The 19,647-nt window shown below is 34.9% G+C and overlaps 1 protein-coding gene across 9 annotated transcripts in view; it reads left to right on the plus strand.

The window, feature by feature from the left end:
- NFIB (nuclear factor I B) overlaps positions 1-19,647 on the plus strand; it is a 547,931-nt gene that overhangs the window by 441,774 nt on the left and 86,510 nt on the right. For all 9 annotated transcript variants that reach the window (XM_044685408.1, XM_044685416.1, XM_044685441.1 and 6 more), the window contains one exon: positions 2,006-2,059. In XM_044685408.1, coding sequence (XP_044541343.1) covers positions 2,006-2,059 — 54 coding nt within the window. The remainder of the gene's footprint in view (positions 1-2,005; positions 2,060-19,647) is intronic.

The raw sequence follows: 19,647 nt of genomic DNA on the forward strand, positions 1-19,647 counted from the left end.
CAATACTTTAAATTGCAGAACAGGTGAAGACCTGAACTGAGACAGGGAGTTTCCTCCCCTCCCTATCCCTATAAAATTGTTGATCTGGTCCCCGAAGTAAAAATACTCTCTAATATATAGAGTATCCCCAAAATCTTAGTGTAGTTTCAAACTATTAAAGATTAAAAGTGCATTAAGACTTTTGGGACAACCTATATTGCATAGAAATAGAAGATGCTTTGTTTTCTGTTTGTGAAGTGTAATGGAAAGAGTGTTCGACTATGAATTCAGAGACAGGGGTTTGAATCCCTGCTCTGACACTGCCTGCCTTGGCATATAAATCATGGGCTGATAAAACCCAGTTAGCTCTCATGGTCTCAGTTTCCCAGTTTCTAAAATAGGTACAATAATACTTGTATTATCTATGCCCAAGAATAGAATGATTTTTGTAAATGAAATGCTTTCTTTAGATGTGTCAGCCATGGTTATTTATTTATTTGTTCATTTTTTGTGAACTCCCATCGGTGACCAGCAAATGAAATCTCTGATTCTTAACCATTTGTTCAACTAGCACCAGTTTCTTAACCATTTGTTCAACTAGCATTAGTCACTAACTGTACTCACAGCACTCTCTATTACACAAGAACAACTATGAAAGTAGGCTGAGCTCTTGTTTCCTTGAGGACAATGTCATTTAATGGTAGAAACAAACCAACAATACTAGACACAATAAGTAAAAAATTATCGGGCAACCTGTGAGTTGAGTACATGCTGATAGAGTACAGACCATACATATAATCATGGAAGATACATGGCATAAAGGAATGAATAGTAGAGTGGGATTGTAGGGGTGTCATTACTTCACACCACCATATCTTTTCCCTAAAAAACTGATGAGAGGATATGCTGGGGTATGGAATTCAGATATCTGTTGCTTCTTATCTGTAGGGTTTGTCACTTTATCATAGATGGAAATTCAGTTGATCAATTGATTTATTTTTCCACAAAGCCATGTTGGCTACCCCTTAGTAATCTGTATTCTTCTTGGGAGTCACCAGTCAATTGCTGATCAATTTGTCTAGCTTTTCCCTTCATCTGTCAAAGTCCTATCCATTCTTTTAAGTTCACTTGAAATTCTACTTTCTTTATGAAGCCTGCCCTGACCTTCTGACTAGGAAGGGCTTTCCAACTCTGACATCACATGACACTTTGGTTTGTACCTATATAACTCATTTATCATGTAATAGCATATATTCTTTTTGTCTACTTTTATGTCTCATCCACCTACTAGACCTTATAAGAGCTTTATTGGTAAATGCTTGGTGACTGACAATTGACTGACTGACTGTGGGGTTTGGTGACCAAATCACATCTAAACGTTGTAGCTGCTGCTGTGTACAAAGCACCTAGGGTGGTGTTTTTTACGTAGGAAGTAGTTAATAGATATTTGTTGAATCAATTAAATTGAAAGTGGTATTTATTATGAGATAAGAGAAATATAGGTTTAGGATAAGTGGATAGAGAGAATATTTCAGTACATGTAACATGTGTACACATATACACACAATTCTGGGAAAAAAGCTAACTATTTGTCAAATATTTTGGCCAGTGAGAAGAAAAATTGCCATTGGGGAGGTTTCTATGTATGTAATCAGATTTACATTTAGTTTTATTTATTTTTATGTCTTTTTCAATTCAAAATACTATGGCAATCTAGAATAGTATCCCAACATTATAGGAACCTTCAATTTCCATGTCCAGACCCTTTTCTAAAAAAAGAATTTGTTTTATTTCAACCGTAGTAGCACTTATTCTTTTCAACATAAGAAACGTGCACATTTATTCAGATTGTTTTTTCTTTTTAATCCAAAAGTGTTTCTTTAGAAATGGCTTAGGAAATTATACTTAATTCGTTTATGTTCCTAACTATTGTTGCCCTTGTTAATTTTTAAAAGGTCTCTTAAGGATTATGAAATTCTTTCAAAAACAAATTAAAAAGAAAACATTTTCTCTGATTTCTTTACAGATTCTGGACAATCAGGAAGTCCAAGCCACAACGATCCTGCCAAGAATCCTCCAGGTAAATATGTGTTCCAGGACATTTGCAATCTGACATTGTTGGAGAACAAAGGTACCACTGTATAGATAAACACTCCATAATTGGTCAGCAGCCTATTTTGTACTGGCAAGCAGGTATGATCAGGACAAGATGTGATTCTGTGAGACCCTTGGCAGTGACAAATACTTCTTTAGTTAATTGTCAATTAATATTTTTTACCATTTAAAAATTGTTATTATTTTTTGCTATTTCTTTTCAAATAAATGTACATACCTAGCATGTAGATCCTTAGGTATTTGAAGTTATTGAAGTTTCACAAACCAGGAGAACATTTTGCTCTTTTAAAGTTCACAAACAGTATATTTTCTCTTCACTTCTGTTTGTTGATCAGCATTAGTGATTAAAAAAAATCTTTGGTAGGTTTTATGTGAGTGATTTTTGTTAAAAAGAGCTCAATTTCTCTGCTGTTTTCACTAGTCCCTAAATATTAGAAAAGAATGAAAATTGAATTTTACCTTTAATTTATGCTGAACTTTTCAGAAATTGTTTCAGTTCTGAAAATTATCTTGTCAGTTTTGTTAGATCTTTTCTCTTAATGGATTTGAAGTAGAAGAGTATTTTGTTTTTATAGTAAAACCTAAAAAAAAAAAAAAGAAGAAAACCTAAGCAAAGAAAAGTCTCCAAATCTCTAGAAGAAAAATCACAGTTTTTTTCTTTGAAGGGAAAAAAGTGAAAACGCTGCCTGCTTATGTTAATCTTTTGAAGTATAATCCTAAAGTTTGACTTCTGTTGGTTAGGGTTTGATCTATTTTATGTTAAATTATCTGGTGTTTACTTTCTTTTTCATTTCTTGTGATAGTGTAGCTGTCTTCTACCCTAAAATTAAGTTCAAAATATTGGAGTGTATAGTCTCTAAATTTTAAATATAATGTTGAAATTTTTATAAGCCCCTTCACCCAAATGAAACTATAACTTGAACCAATCACCTTTGTAGGATAGGGTGTAGCTGACAGAACAAGTAAATAAGGAAATAGAAAACAAAATTAAAACTAATTATGGGTCTTTTCTGGAGAATCACTTTCTGTTGTGATTTTTTTTTAAATTTGAAAAGTAATAAGCTTTCTCCAGGATGTATATGCTATTCAGGTGTTACTGTACATAAAACCTTTCTCTCTGACAAATATTACAGAACATTTAAAAACACAGGCCTAATTAAAGGAAAGTTCCATAAAGAACTTTTATCCTAAAATGTTTATTCTAGGATACTCCCTATAAAATGCTCTGACATTTTTAAAAAAAATAAATAAAAATTAACAAAAATTAATTAAAAAATTAACTGGTAAATAAATTTTCTTGTAGAAACCCTTTTTCCTCCCCTCTCTCTCCCCCCCTCTAGAGAATCACTTCAACTATCAAACTCTACACAAAACAAAGAACTTCAAATACAATACTTTTTGAAGAAATCTTCTGGTTAAAGTTGAAATTTCATTAGTCCCACGTCATTTTCAGTCTTTCTTAAGTTTATGAAAAATTCTTTTTAGCTGACTACCATTTTCTCTGTCTGGTGTCAAGCCAAGAGTGAATTGTTTCAGGACACTTTAGAAAAGCCTCCTCACTCATTTTACACAGAATGAAAAAGCCTTTCTCTATTGGAGAAAGAGTTGATAAGTACTGTAAGCCAGCCTAAACAAAGGGTATGTTCTTTACATTTGGATGACAGCTTGGTTTGAAATTAATAAAGCTGTTATTGTTTGAAATGCAATTCTGAACATGCCGAGGAGAGAATTACACTAATCTAAAAATTCTCTTTGCTTGATCTGAATCAAAACTCTTTATATATCTCTGCAGACTCAGAAGTAGATATTTCAATTCTTTTCAAGAGGCTTTGATTATTTTTTTGCTCTGATAGGTAAGTCCGCATTTGCCAAAGCATTCTTAAATATGACATCTGAAAAATAACTTATTTTTCAAAATTCTGGCCAGTAGATTACTAGATTTCTTTTGCCTTTATATTCTTTTAAAAATTAAAAAGTAAAATGCCTAATATTTCATATTTTGTGCCACTGGCTCTAGTTGAAATTCAGAGAAAATAGAATTTTTGACTAACCCAGTCTCCTATTTTGTCATGCTTACTATATTTACCATATATTTATGTACTTAAATGGACCTGTGATTTTATTGTTTGGAAGTTCCCTCTAGTGATGTAGATTGTAAGCCATATGTCTTGTGCTTCTAGTCCATGTTCTTTTTTTAAAGTTTGACATCCAGGGGTCCACTGAATGGTCTGAAAGTCTTTCTTACTATCTCTTAGTAAAGTTATTACCAGTAGAGCATTCTAACTGCCTAGCTGTCATCTCTCACCTATGTCATATAACTAGCCAATCTTCTCTTACTATTATATACCTTGATGATATATTTGGAGCTCCTCAATGTTTATATGTTGCAGCTTCTTCCCTCCTATCAAGAGCCTGTCTCTCCATTGCTTTCTGAATCATACTCCTTTTTAATTCTTTTGCAAGTCTTTGTTTTCAATGTCTTACAACCAAACAACAGCTCAGGTAGAATGTTAATATGAAAAAGATGGGCTTTTGCTTTCATGGGGAGCTTAAAGTCATTAAAGGAATTCTGTTATTTCCTGAAGGCAATCCAATCCAATCTCCTTCTCCTCTTAACATACTGAGATTACTCATTGTCAAAGAATTAGAAAATAGTAAAGTAAAATCAAAACTAGAGTAATGATTCATAGTTATATAACATTTTAAGATTTACAGAGCACTTTGCTCATAACAACCCATGCGAAAATCAGTTAATACAAGTAATATTATTGACATTGTACAGAAGAGAAAACAGGTCCAGAGTGGGAACAGTACTCTTTAAATCACAGTATACTACCTTGCTAGAACTGTATTCATTCTAATTTAAATCTTTCTTTTCTGATATAAAAATTAATCTAGAATTATCAAATAACTTATGTTGTTATTAATCATTACTGGAGATACACGAAGGACCTATTATTTTATCATCTCAGGGTCACTCCCTGTGTGGGATTGTTCTCCTCCAATGTCAACCTATTTTTTTTTCTTTAAATATGGCACATCTTTTGGGGGCTAAATGACTTTCCCAATGTCACTCCCCAAGTAAGAGTCAGATATAGGATTTGTACATTTTCCTGACTCCAGGTTTAGCCCCAAAGAGTAGTTATTGAAAATTTTATGTCAGTGTGGAAGGAAGTGTCTAGTAGAGTTCACCAAGGATCTGTGTTTGTTCCTGTGCAGATTGATGTTTTTAACAACTTGCATAAGGGAATAGATGGCACAATGAACTAATTTCTAGATGTCACAATACTAGGAGCAATAGTTAACATGTTAGATAGCAGAATCAGGTTTCAAAAAGGTCTTGGCATGTGAGGATAGTGGGTATGAGTAGAATAAATACTATATAATAGGAATAAACATAAAGGAATATGCTTGAGTTAGAGGGGAAAATCATTTTACAAGTACAAAATGGAGTAGTCATGCCTAGGTTGCTATTCGTCTGAAAGAAAAATCTGTAGATTTTAGTGATCAGAAAGAGCAGTATATGTCAACAGTATGTTACTGTGGCCCCAAAAAGCCATTGCAGACTAGAGCTTTTCAGAGAGATAGGGTATTCAGAATGGAAGAGGTGAGAGACCTTGCTATCTGCAAAGAAGATAATGCTCGGTTCTAGGGAGCCACAATTTTTGGGAGGATAATAAATTGGACAATGACTATAAGACAGTAATTAGGATATCGAATGAAGGGCATCGTATTTAATTTTAGAGACTGGGGATGCTTAGGCCTAATGAAGAAAAGACATAGGGTATACCCAATAACTTTTCAATTATCTAAATGGTTGTTAGTAGGAAAAAGGATTAGACTTGCTTGTTCTGCCTGAACTCATAGGGAGGAGAGAGTTTGGTGTGATGATACTGAAGGGAATATGAGTTAGCCTCAGAGTAAGGGGTAAAAACCTTCCTAATATTTAGACTTATGCAAATGTGGTGTGGCATATTTTGGGAACCCTTCTTCATTAGAAGTCTTCAAGCAAAAACTGTGGATAACCACTTCATTGGGTGTGGTATAGATGGGATTCTTGTTCAGGAGTGATAGGGATTGGATTATAATAAATTGAACTAGATGGCCATAGGTCTCTTTTATCAGTCAATGGATCAATCAATTAATAAGCATCTATGCTAAGAATAGGAGAGAGAGAGTAAAAATGACCCTTTATCCTCAGGAAGCTTACATTCTGTAATATTTGAGCTTGTGATTCTCAATCTATAAAAGAGTTTTGGTAAAAAGAAAACAATCCCGAGTCCCTTGTACATTGGGATTGAGGTCACTTGAGTTGTGAAATATCAGAAAGAGATTCCAGTTCTAGAGAAAAATAATGAGAAAATTCCATTACTGAACACTAAATAACAAACCAGTTGATTGCCTTGCCCTGATATCTTCAGTAGGGATGGGGTAGGACTTTCAACAGTGAGTTTCTCAGATCCTGCCTTCTCCTATCTGCCATTATTTTATAGTCAGAGGAATATAGTTCTTGGGAACTATCTTCCTATAGTCTATTTCTAAGATGGCAGGAATCTATTGTGAATACATAGAAAGAACTCTGGATTACAAATAAGAGGACCTGGACACAAATCCTGGCTCTTCTGCTTATTAACCTGTGTGACCTTGAGTAAATTAAGTAATCTCTTTAGACCTCATTTTACTCAGCTGTAAAATGGGGAAAATGATTGTTAGTGCCAAATGTATGATGCTATGAAAAATCTCTGAGAACTCAGTTTGTGGAGCTAGTTGTCATACTGGAAGTTTCTTTCCCAACTCATAAATCCTTTGAACATCATGTATTATTTGTAGTATCAAGGCCATGCCAGGTAGTCTGATTGAAGTGTCCCCAATATATCAAGTAGTGTCTGGGCCCATGTGCTCATTTGGCACAGGCCCACCTAGGAACAGCTTGGGAACACTAGGATCCTAGAAGATCTACTGAAAACTCCTTTGAGAGTTGGGTTTGGGGAGTTGGGAATAGAGCTGAATTTTGCAACAGACAATAAAAACCACCAGAGGGGTGATTAGGGAGGGTGGGTGGTTGAGCACCTTAGGTGATTTCCTAGTATGCATATGATTAAAACTGTTATATGTGTATACTAGGCCACCTGAGGGTAAAAATAATTTCCCCTCATCCCCACTTAGCTAGCATAAAGAAGAGATGCTGGGAAGTGCCCAAGAAAGGTGTTTATATATTTGTATTAAAGTTTGCAAAGTACTTTCCTCACAACAACTCTGGAAGGCAGATAGTGCAAGAATAATCATTTCCATTTTACTGGTGAGGAGACTAAAGGCTTGAGAGGATAAATGGTTTGCCTAGGGTCACATAGCTATTTAAGTGCCTGTGTTAGGATTCAAGCCCAGATCTCCTGATTCTAAGAAGACCAGCACTCTGTTGGCTATCTATACCAAACTGTCCAAAATGGTGGTCTTAAAATAGCAATAAATTGATTTTTCAAAAATCTCTGGACAAAAGCAATACACGTGTTTCCCTCAATTCTGAGCACATTTTCTCGTGATGGTTTGCTCTTTTGTGAATGTGAAATTAACCATTCCTCATCACTGGAGCCACAAAAGGAACCTCAAATTGAACAACCCCTTCTGCCTTACAATGAGCTACTGTTCTGGAGTCATTATCAACACCCTCATAAGGTAAAGACACGTCTAGTTGTATGAAAAATGCAAATGCCAGTTGCTACATTTAAGTTGTGAGATGGACTTAGTACTGATCTTTTAGAGAGAAAAAAAAAAAACAAAAACAAAACCCCAAACTGTAGCATGTCTGCTTTGCTAGATCATTTGGTATTTTTGTGCTTACACATTCATGCCACCTTGGGGCTATGATCATGTCGAATTTCACAACTCAAGCAGCTAAGAAGCCATGCCCGGTGCTGGGATGGGAGATGTCCAAGGAAAACCAAGGTGATCTAGGAAGTAATGTGAGTCACTCTGAAGGGGTTTTCTTCTGAGTCAGTTCCGAGTTAATGCCTCAGTGTGGTGTTTGCGGACGTTGTGGTTTTGGGAAGTATTCTATTTGGCTAGAAACTCAAAATGCAGACATCGGCTGCTAGTGCTTATGAAGGATCCCATGGCATTTTTTTAAACAAGGTTTATTAACAAGACTTTCCTTACCTTGATTCCACGTGCTTCTTTCCTAGTTCTATATTTGCCCATAGTATTTGTGTAACTTATGCTCTCTGAGGCTAATGCTTAGTGAATATAGTCATTCCTCTATATAATCTGTGAAATTCTTAGGCTATTGGCCCTCATTATCTCATATCCTTTTTTTTCTTTACCTTTTCTTTTAGAGGTTTTTACTTGTTAATTTAAGGATAAAAGAGCAAAGTTTTTTAAATAATGAGAAAATTGATGAATAAGGTCAATTCAACCATATTTTTAATATTCTTTATTTCATTAATGCAAACAAAATGTTACAGATTTAACTTTTGTAGATACCCAGAATACCAGAGATTCAGACAAAGGAAAGAGTCAGTGTGGAGTGATGGTTGGAAACTGTTCTTAGGAAGCCTTGTGTTTTTGTTTTGTCTCTCATATATAGAAGCTAGATGGCCATAGGAAAGTCACTTAACCTCTCAATATCCCCAGGCAACTTTGAGTTACAAGTTAGAGATGAGCTGCTGATTTTGATTATTTGTAAGAGTTTTCATAATGGAACTTCCTCATACATTTTAAAAGCAAAGATCTGTAATTATCTCTGCTTCCTTTCTCCTTTATCAAAGCATCAGATACTGCCTTCAGAGTATTTAAAACAATATACTTTATTCCATCTTATTCATTCCAAATATTTCCAGATAGCATCCAAATTCACTTCCACACCTAAGTAGCAGGTACAACGTGGCCAAAAAACATCATTAGTCAATTGATAGTAAGCACCTCCAAATATAGCTAGTCCAGTTCTCTGATGACAGAACATTAAGTCTGTTTCCAAGCTTCTTTTTTTGAAATCTTTTTTTTTTAATCCTTAATTTCTGTATATTGGCTCCTAGGTGGAAGAGTGTCTCTAGGCCTGACTCTTCAATCCACTGAGCTACTCAGCTGCCCCTGTTTCCAGGCTTCTAATTCTAACTTGGTAGATCCTATTGGAGCTTGATATTACTTTGGCATAGCTTTCAAGAACTTGCCTTTGTACCATAGTGAGGCATCCGAGTAGGACCTTAGTGGAACATCTCAATAATATGATCGTTAAAGATCTAATTAAAGAGGAAATTCCCAGGGATGTTGTCACTGTAGCTCTTTCAACCCGAGATTGATAAATTCCTTTTCATTTCCTTATTGTTGTATTAGAATTAAGAAGTGGTTTTTTAATGGGGAAAAATACAGTATTTCATGATACTAAGAAGTAATTTTAAACTTTGGCACTGGATAATATATAGCAGATCATAAACAGACATTCTATTCATAAAAGCATAAATAGAAAGACACTAAAAGACCTGGTTAAAGATTGGCAAGGTCCCGACGTCATAGGTAAAGCTTTTAAGTAACTTGAGAAAGAGGCCTGTGCAAGTTAGTGCAGAAACCAAAGGATTTTTTCTTAAACAGACTTTGTTTCAGAAACATTTTGCTTCTAAATCTCCAAATTATATATATATATATATATACATACAGAGAGAGAGAGAGAGAGAAAGAGAGAGAGAGAGAGAGAGAAAGAGAGAGAGAGAGAGAGAGAGAGAAGAAAGAGTGAGCACATTCTGTAACGTTCTTATGTTAAAACTGAGGAGGAAAGAACTTAGAAAGGGGAAAGTCAGAGACTGAGTAAAATGTTTTGTGCACAAATTGCTTTTCAAAAGCCAAAAATGGCATGTAGCTGTCAGCTACTTATTTTCACAGGCAACATTATGGTACCCGTTCAGTTCCCGCCTGTCCAAGTTGATGTACATAAAGGCTGGCATCTTGCCCAGGATCTACAATGACCCCAGCCTGATCATTGTAGTATTAAGTTTGGAAGAGGTACTTCTTAGGAATGTCTTCTGTCCAGAACAAGGTAATGAGAGAAGATGATTTTTTTCTCCAAACCTCCCCATTACTTTCCCAGACCATCCATCAATAACGCTAATTGAGTGCCCACTGTATACTGAGCTGTGAGCTACAGTATCTAGAGATGTACTGAAAAGTTGAGATACAAAAGAAATAAAATCAAGTCCTGTGCCAAGAAGTTTGTAATTCCTTATATTAGTGCATATATTAACAAATAAATAAGACTAAGGATAGATCATGTGAAGTGTTGTTCTTTACATAATTAATGTAGCACAAATCAATATTAGGTTGGATTTATTTAAATTTTATGTCTTTGCTCTTTCTGAAAGGATCTAAGAAACCTTACTTACCAAAAGGCAGAGTATAAGAAAATATTTTAGGACAAAATAAAACAAAAACTATCTGCAGAAAGCAAAAGTAGATATTTTCAGCCATCTGACTTGAATAGATTATGGCAATTTGACAAGGAATTTGATTTTAAAATATTTAGCAGTTAGGACAAAAAAAATAAATATACTAGATTATATAGGTTTTAATTTCTGATAAGGAAAAGCATACCAAAATCATCTACAAAAAATATTGCATTTTTTGTTTTGTTTTCCCAGAACCAAATTCCAACAGGAATAACTGTGAATAACTGCATTAAATATACAAAATGGCATATTATCTTAACTATAGTTTTCTATATGGCACAAGGGTCTTAGAAAATAAAAATTTTTTTAGATTCTCTACAAAGGCTACAGATATATCATTAAAGCATAACAGAGAGAGATAGTAAAATAAGATCTAAGCACCGTGCATAGCATGTGATTGATTTAAGAACATTTACAAAGCAGTCAACTAAAAAGTAAATAAAAATATGAGGAAATCTGCCTTTGTTTGTTGACATATACTGTTTGTTTCATAGGCTTAAGAGCTGGAAAGTATCTTAGAGATCATCTAGTTGTTTCTTATTTTGCAGAGAAGAAAAAAACTTAAACCCAAAGAAGTTAAACAACTTTATAATTAGTAAGGATCAGAACTAGAATTAAAACCCAGATCCTGTGATTCCAGGCTAAAAACAATTCTCTTTCAAAGACACCACAATAAATCATATGATTTTATCTCAAGGAAGTATATAGTCTCTCTCTTTTGAAAAACTAAATAATGGTGATTACATAAATGAAATTTATCCCTGTACATTATCCCTTAGAAAAGTAAAGTTTTAGGAAAAAATAAGAGTAATTTCCATATTATGTTTAAGCAGTCAAAAGTCATATGTTCTATGGCCAGGAAAAACAGTCAGAGAAAAAAAGAGTGTTGGTGTGAGGAGGCTTTATGAAGTCAAAGGGAATGGACTGTGATTAATGTTCTTCTACAGACTGCACAGTGTAATAGGAGGATTAGACTTGGATTAAGAGGACCTGTTTTCAAATCCTGGTTCTACCACTTTCTACCCATATTACCTTGGGAAAATCTCTTAACTTCTGTGCTTCACTTTCCTCTTCTGTTAAATGAGGACAATGGAATAAATTTTACCCGAGAATAAATCCCTTGGACGTGGATCAAAACATACTCTCTTTTTCATTAGTGTATTTATGGTGTTATTTGGGAGTTTTGGTTTTGTATGAGTGTGCTCTTATAACAATGACCAATATGCAAGTTAAATTAATTAATTTTAAAAAAAGATTATATATCCCTGTTGTAGATAACCCCATGGGAATTTGAGAATTGTCCTTTGACATTGATCATAGTACATTTGATTGCTAACTCATTAAAACCACTGAACTCTTTAGATGCTAGAACAAAGCACATTATGTATATTTTTCCTGTTGAAAACATTAGTAGAATTCTGTCTTTCTTATTGAATATTAGATCTAGCATGAACTTGAACTGAGGAGCCTTTTACATGACTGACTCTTTTCAACAAAATAATAAGTACTATAACAGCCTTTATACAGGTTTGCAAAATGCTTCACAAATATCTCCTCCTCACTACAACCCTGAGAGTTAAGTATTATTATTCCCATTTTACAAATGAAACTGAGGGAGACATAGGTGAAAGGACTTGACTAGAGTCTATTATGATTTGGAGTAAGGAATAAGAAATGGGTTTAAATCCTATATAAAATGTGTTTTGGCAGTGCGATTCCTTTAAACTTCAATTTCCTCTCTTTTATAATGTCAGCCAACAAGCATTTATTAAGCAACTACTATAGGCAAGACAGTACTGTGTGCTAGGAATACAAAGAAAAGCAAAAGATAGTCCCTACTCTTAAGGAATTCACAGACTAATGGGGAAGAAAACATGCAAACACTTATATACAAAAAGGCTATATACAAGCTGTTTTGGAGATAAATAGCAAAAGGAAAACTTTAATTTAATTTTAATATTAAGAGAGATCAGGCAAGGCATGTTATGGAAGATGGGGTTTTAGCTGGACTTGAAGGAACATGGGAAAGCTAGGAGGCAGAGTTGAGGAGGATGAGAATTCTAAGCATAGTGGGGAATATAGTAAAAATGCCCAGAATTAGAGATGAAGTCTTCTGTATGAAGAATAGCAAGGGGGCCAGAGAACCTGTTAGGGGGAGAAAAATATGAAAATTCCAAATTAGGATGAGCGTTGAATACCAAACAGAGAATTTTATATTTTGTCCCAGAGGCAATAGGGAATCACTGGAGTTGATTATATGAGAGGTCAAGGAGGAGGGTTCATGACCAGGGTTGAACCCATTCTTTGGGAGTCTGCGCTTTTAACAGCAGAGTATACTAATTAATAGCTGTTGTCAACATGCATGCTTTGGTCAAATTAAATATATAAATGATGAAATCAGAATAAGAAAGTACAGACAGATCATAGGATCATGGACTTAGAAGGGAAATTAAGGACTATTGAGATTGAGTGTCACTTTTTGCCAACTTTATGCCACTTGTAAGTGACAAAGAATTTAAACTGTGACCCCTTTGACTCCAAACCCACAAATCAGTAAAAGTACATACATGTGTATGTCAGCTCCCTGGTTTTGATAATAGGTCATACCTCACGATCTTGAGGAAATGAATTAAAAGATATTGATTGATAACCCTCAAAGAAATCACACACACACACACACACACACACACACACACACACACACACACACATATATATATATATTTACTTTTGTGGGTCTGCATACTATTTATAGTATCTATAAAAAGAGAGCCAATATAATATAGTTGAAAAAGTGACTTTCAAGCGAGAGAAAAGGGAGACCTATATTCAAACCTTGCCTCTATTATTTACCAGTCATCAGTCCATGACCAAAATCTCTTCTTGTATACTATATACATGTGCATTTATGTGCATTTAGAATGAGAGGACAATTTCACTTTAATGTATCATCAAGAAAATAATGATTTTATTTTTAAGCATTTAAGAGGTCATATAATGAGAGCCAAGGATGTGGAGAGGTGGACCAAGTGTTGCACAAAATATTAAAAAATCACAGAAAGGCATTTAGTGCATTATAGAAGATTAATTATGGGGTATTTATAGAGTAGCACAGGAAAGTTCAATGAAATTGAAAAGCACTAGGCTGAGAAGGAAGGAAAGGGAAAAAATTGATCATTAAATGCCTACTGTATGCCAGGTACTTTGCTTTACAAATATTATCTCTTTTGATTCTCACATCAACCCTGAGAGATAGGTGCGATTATTATCCCTGTTTTGTACTTCAGAATACGATGGCAGAAAGAAGTTATACAACTTGCCCAGGGTTGCATAGCTAGTGTGTCCAAGGCAAGATTTGAACTTAGATCTTCTTGACTCCAAGCCCATGGCTCAATCCAGTATGCCAGCTACTTACAGTTAATTGACCTAAGTCTTGACAGTCAGGAGACACCTGGATCTGAGTTTTTCTCTTGCCCCTGACTATAAACTAATCTCCTAATTTTAATTAAGAGAACTTAGCTACTGACTTTTCTTATATGTAAAATGGGGTTGACATTACGCCAGCTTAATAGAATTAACGTGAAGATCAATTGGAATAATACATACAGTCCTTTATAAATGCCAGTAATTATTAAGAAAATGGGGGGAGAGGTTTGTATGCAGTGGAGTGACTTAGTACTTATTGCCTACTTTTTCATAATAATATCTTTTCCCACAGAAGAAGGTGGAAGTAGGTTTGGGTTTTCTACATAACTAAATTTCTAATTGTACTTGCTCCTTTAGGGTCTTTGTTCTTGTATATTTGCTCTATCATCCATCCATCCATCCATCCATCCATCCATCCATCCATCTATCTATATCTATTTATCTATCTATCTATCTGTCTGTCTGTCTGTCTATCTATCCATCCATCCATCCATCCCCTCATTCATTTCCATATTTATTCTATATTAAGTAAGTCTAAGCTCATTATCAATGTTACTCATGGCAAATAGTCCTCATTTTTGTTGACTCATATGCCATTATCCTCTTTTGTGCTCTCATACTAGTTCTCTAGAGCAGATTCCCTCACCTATAATATGATGAGGAAAAATAAGGATGTTGTACTGGTTGTATACAAACTCCATAAGACGTGACCAAGTTCCATCTCATCCAACCAAGACTCATCCAGCCAAAATTCCTGTGGAGCATGCTTTAATTTCATTCACTGGATTTCAATTGATCAAGGATTTTTTATACTTAATCCAAAGCCTATGGTTGATTGATGGCAAGGTCTTATTCTCACCTACTTTCCATTTTTGATTGATTATCCTTACCTGACAAATGTATCAGTCATGGCATAGAATCTTGTCACTTGCTTTAAAGGGGGCAGGGGGTAATTAATTGATTGACTCATCTACTCTTGACAGAGGCAAGAAACAGTTCAATATTGGGAAATGATGAGTAATATAATTTTGTTGGTACACATAAGAATGTATAGGACAATAATATGAAATGATACTGGAGAAATAGCCTAGAATCAGATTTCAGGGGACTTTAAATGCCAAACTAAAGATTAAACTTTGTTTAATAGATAATGAGAAGCTATTGAAAGCAGGGTCCTAGCATGAGTAAGACTGTACATTAAGAAGCTTATCGTGGCCCTGGAGTGTTAGATTGGAGTGAGGAGAGTCTGGAAACAAGGTTAGAGTTAGAGTTAGAGTACCTGGAATAGTTCAAGTGGAAAATAATATGGGCCTGAACTTAGGTGGTTCTTATGAGAATGAGAAAAAGGGTCAGAAAAGAGAGAAAAATGGACAAAAGCATTGCTTTTCTTAATGGAAAATGTTGAGAAATAGTATTATTAATGTCCTTGGTCTCACATGAATGAAAAACCTTATCTGTACTTAAATCAAATTCCAAAGAGTCCTTTCCTAGTCTGAATCCTTAATATTATTCTCATCAAAGACCTAATTGGTTCTTATAGAGGCAAGAAGGAATCCTGACCTCCCTAGGTGGTTAGTTGGTGATCTAAGAACAGAAACTTTTTGATTAATCCAATTAAGAGCAGTATGTCTTTTCTCACCTTTGACCAGACTGATTGGTTTCAGGAAGATTATTCACCCAGAGGGATGACTTACATTTAAGTTCCTGTTGTTTTATTGTAGCAATTTTTTTAAATGCTAAAATTGATCTTTGTCAATTGTTTGATCTCTGTGTAGAATTTTGCCTTTGTTTCCTGATCTGTGGGTCAGAGAAAATTCTAAACAAAGAGGAACGCTGCCCTTTGATTCTCATTCTCTATAAGCAGAAATGCTTAGGTTTTTAATAAATAGGCTGACAAATTTGTGCTAAAAGTGGAGTGCAGTGTTTTTCATCCACAACAGGAATTCACAGAGAATGACAGGACTTAACACCTCATTAACTGGGGGACTAAGAGAGAGGGAAGAGTCAAAATGAAGCTGAAGTTTCCCATCTGGGTGAGTGGGGGAAAAAATAGTGACAGAAATTAGAGGAAGCAGGTTTTTGGGAAAGGTGATAAATTCGATTTTAGGCTGCTACATGTTATTCATTCTCGAACACTCCTTGGAATGATTTTTGCCCCCTCCCCCTTCAATGGCCCTTAAGCTCAGAAATTTTGTTTATGAGTATAGACATTTCTAGATTAAAACTTTTTTTAAACCATGCTTTTAATGGAATTATCAGAGTGCAAAATGTTAAATCTTCACTGAGATAACAGAGGGTATCTATCTGCATTTTATTCAGTTTATGCATTTTGTTAGAAAAATTTATTGATATAAAGGCATCTTTATAGATGTAGATTTTGTACATATACATGAATAGAAATAATTATAAATAAGGTCTAGTTTATATTACTTTATAATTGCTGCATATTTAGTTATCTGAGCCCTGAAGTATTAGGATAGATTGAAAGTTGGGAATATGAAATCGGATGAGCTCTCTGAAGGGTTATAGAGGACCTCAGAGGAACAAGGTCCTTAAGGAACATCAGGGGAGAAGTATTGTAGAGCTTCCACTTCTTTTTTTTGTTTGTTTGTTTTTAAACTTTACCATCTGATTTAGAATTAGTACTTGGTTCCAAAGGCTATGAGTTAATAATGGGTTAGGGCTAGGCAATTGAGCTAGAAAGTTGAGGAGACCAAATTTGAACCTAGGGCCTCCCATCTCTAGGTCTGGCTCTCTAGCCACTGAGCCACCTAGCTGCCCTGAGGGTCTACTTCTAAGTAACTGAGATTATAAGTGAACAGTGAAATGAAAGAGAACTTTCTCTTTCTTTTTTGAACATTGACAATTCAATGAACTGATCTCCCCTAGCTCTCAAACTAGATATAATTCCTTATAGAATCAGTAAACACAAAGTTTCATATGTATACTATATTTAGTCTTTTTATCTTTTACTACCTAGCACAACAATGAACAGCAGAGAGTTCAGGAAGTGTTCTTGATGATGGTGGGGAATCAGTCATAGACGACAAGCCTCCTCAGGGCAGGAACCCTCTCTTCTCTAAACTTGATATCAGAGCTCCAGTGCCAGCATTCATCATCATCATCATCATCTTTCCCATTAGAACCTAGCACAGTTTTGGCCACTTCAAAAATATTTGTTTTATATTTGTATAGGTTATAGGATTGGAATAGATATTTATTTTTTTCAATCATTCCATTTTATAAGTGAGGAAATTAAGCTCCTGAGAGGTTCAGGGGTTTGCTTAAGGTCACATAAGTCACTGTCCTTAGGACTCATGTTCTCTGACATGAGAAATCCAGTGTTCTCTTCATCAGACCATTATAATAATAACTAGCATATACATAGTGTTTACTATGTCCCATGTATTGTGCTGAACACTTTCCAAATATTCCTCATTTGATATTCACAACAACTTTGCAAGGTGAGAGCCATTTTCCCCATTTTACAGTTGAGAAAACTGAGGCAAACAAAGTCAACCGAAATTTTCCATGGTCACATTGCTCATGTCTGAGGTCAAATTTGAACTTGGGACTTTCCGACTCCAGGCCCAGTGCTCTATTCCCTGCATCACTAGTTGCATCTCAAGAATGGAGAAAAATGCCAAGTGGGATTATTACCAAAAAGTGCTTAGTAGAGTGCCTTGCATGTGGCAGGTGCCATATAAATGCTTCTGTCCTGTTCTTCCATTCTTTTCTCTCCTTTACTCTTGGCCCCTCAATCTGTTGATGTGTCAGACTCTCAGATCCAATGGATGGAAGGTTTTTTTGTGAAGAAAATGATGAGTAAACACAAACAGCTCTTTAACATAGTACTGTCAGATCCTAGTGCTTACTTCATCCTAGAGACCATATTTCTAGCCCATATTTTTACCCCAGAGACCAAGCCTGCATTTTAAACCAGAATCCCTATTCCCATTTCAGGAGAATGTGTGTGTGTGTGTGTGTGTGTGTGTGTGTGTGTGTGTGTGTGTGTGTGTGTGTAAAGAAATATGTTCTTGGAATCCTCGGTTCAAATTCTTTAAGCATATTGCCATAGAAAAATTATTTCCCATAGAGATAAGGTTGACTGAATATGTAGTATTCTGCATCAGGTTGGGTTGCTGTAGAAGCATTGAAGTATCCTTCAAATACATTAGAAGTTTAATATGTTTTGTCATTACCTCTCTTATGCTGCTTTAGCTTAACTTATAGGATTAATGTGAGTATATTAGGAGATAATGTTTGTAAAGAGTTTTTAAAATTATAAATCAAAGCAGAAATATTTCTAGAGTTTATTTGTTGGTTGGCTGCTTGGAAAGCTGAATGTATTTGTCCTTAGAGGCATAATTATTATGACTATATTGAATATAATATACTAATCTTTTTACATCCTAATTATATTAGTATGCTACATACTAGTATAATCCTATAGTTAGAAACAATATAGTATGTTGGATAAAGGCTTGAATTCTGCTTCAGACACTGATTAGCTGTCAACCTGTGGACAAGACATTTAATCTCTCAAAGCCTCAATTTTAGTGCTCACGTCATTGGGACATTGTAAAATTCAAAACAAGAGAATGTGTTTAGAGTACTTTACAAACCTTAAATTAAGGTACTAAGTGGCAATGCTAGAAATTAAATTAAGGTCCTCTCACTCCAAATAAAGTACTCTCTCCCCTGTGCCATGTTACCTCTTTCTAAAATTAACAATATATAATGATTATAGTAAAGCTTCTGGGGAGAGTACATTCAGAGGTCCACGCAAACCACACTTAAATTACTTTTCAAACAGCTTTCGTGATTACAGGCAGTTTGGATTCCTGGGTAACCACCAGCCATGTTGTCACAAGAGCAGCCATAGGAGATTGTGAGGATGAATGATGGATGGCAGAATTCATTCATTCATTTATGCATCATTCAACAGCCAATTACTTAGTGCCACTATATGCAATGCCCTGCTTTAAACCAGGCTCTTGGGGAGCTGAAGAGAGAAATAAGACGGTGCTTATGAAAAATCTTATTTTAGACAGTTTTTTATATTATACTACTAGAAGAAGTATTCAGAACAAGCCTTACTTATGGTGAGTCAAAAGTGAGTGACATGTTCCTAAATAAAGGAGATAAAGGGAATAGAACTTCCTACCAGTATAGATGTCTGCTTCTGAATAAGGCTTGTGTTCTCATATGTATGTGTGTGTTATTGTATGCATATATATACATATGTACACATAAAATTATATATATAAATATATAAATTTATATACTTAAAATTAATGTATATATGCATATATATATGTATTTGTGTTTAAGTATATTTACATATAGCATAGGGTCAGTATAAGGTAGAGGGATGAAGTAGAAAGAATGGAATCTATAGTCAGAAATTGCAGGATCGAATCTTGTTTCTATTAATTCGTGTTAGGTAAAACCTCCTTAGGTCTTAGTTTCTCCAGCTATAAAATAAGTGGCTCAGTCTAGGTGGTTACTAAAATCCCTTCCAAGTCTTGATTCTGGGTTAACTTTTCATCTTCTTCAGCCTCTTACCCAGCAACACAGTGTTTAGAGGTTATGTTGGTAGATACTATAGAAATGTACAGTTAAAATGATTCAATTGGAAATTAATCAAAAAAATCCATTAAATGCCTGCTTTGTACCATGCACTGTGTTAGCTGCT

Source organism: Gracilinanus agilis, chromosome 1, assembly GCF_016433145.1.
Source record: "Gracilinanus agilis isolate LMUSP501 chromosome 1, AgileGrace, whole genome shotgun sequence".
In the NCBI taxonomy this organism is placed as follows: Eukaryota; Metazoa; Chordata; class Mammalia; order Didelphimorphia; family Didelphidae; genus Gracilinanus; species Gracilinanus agilis.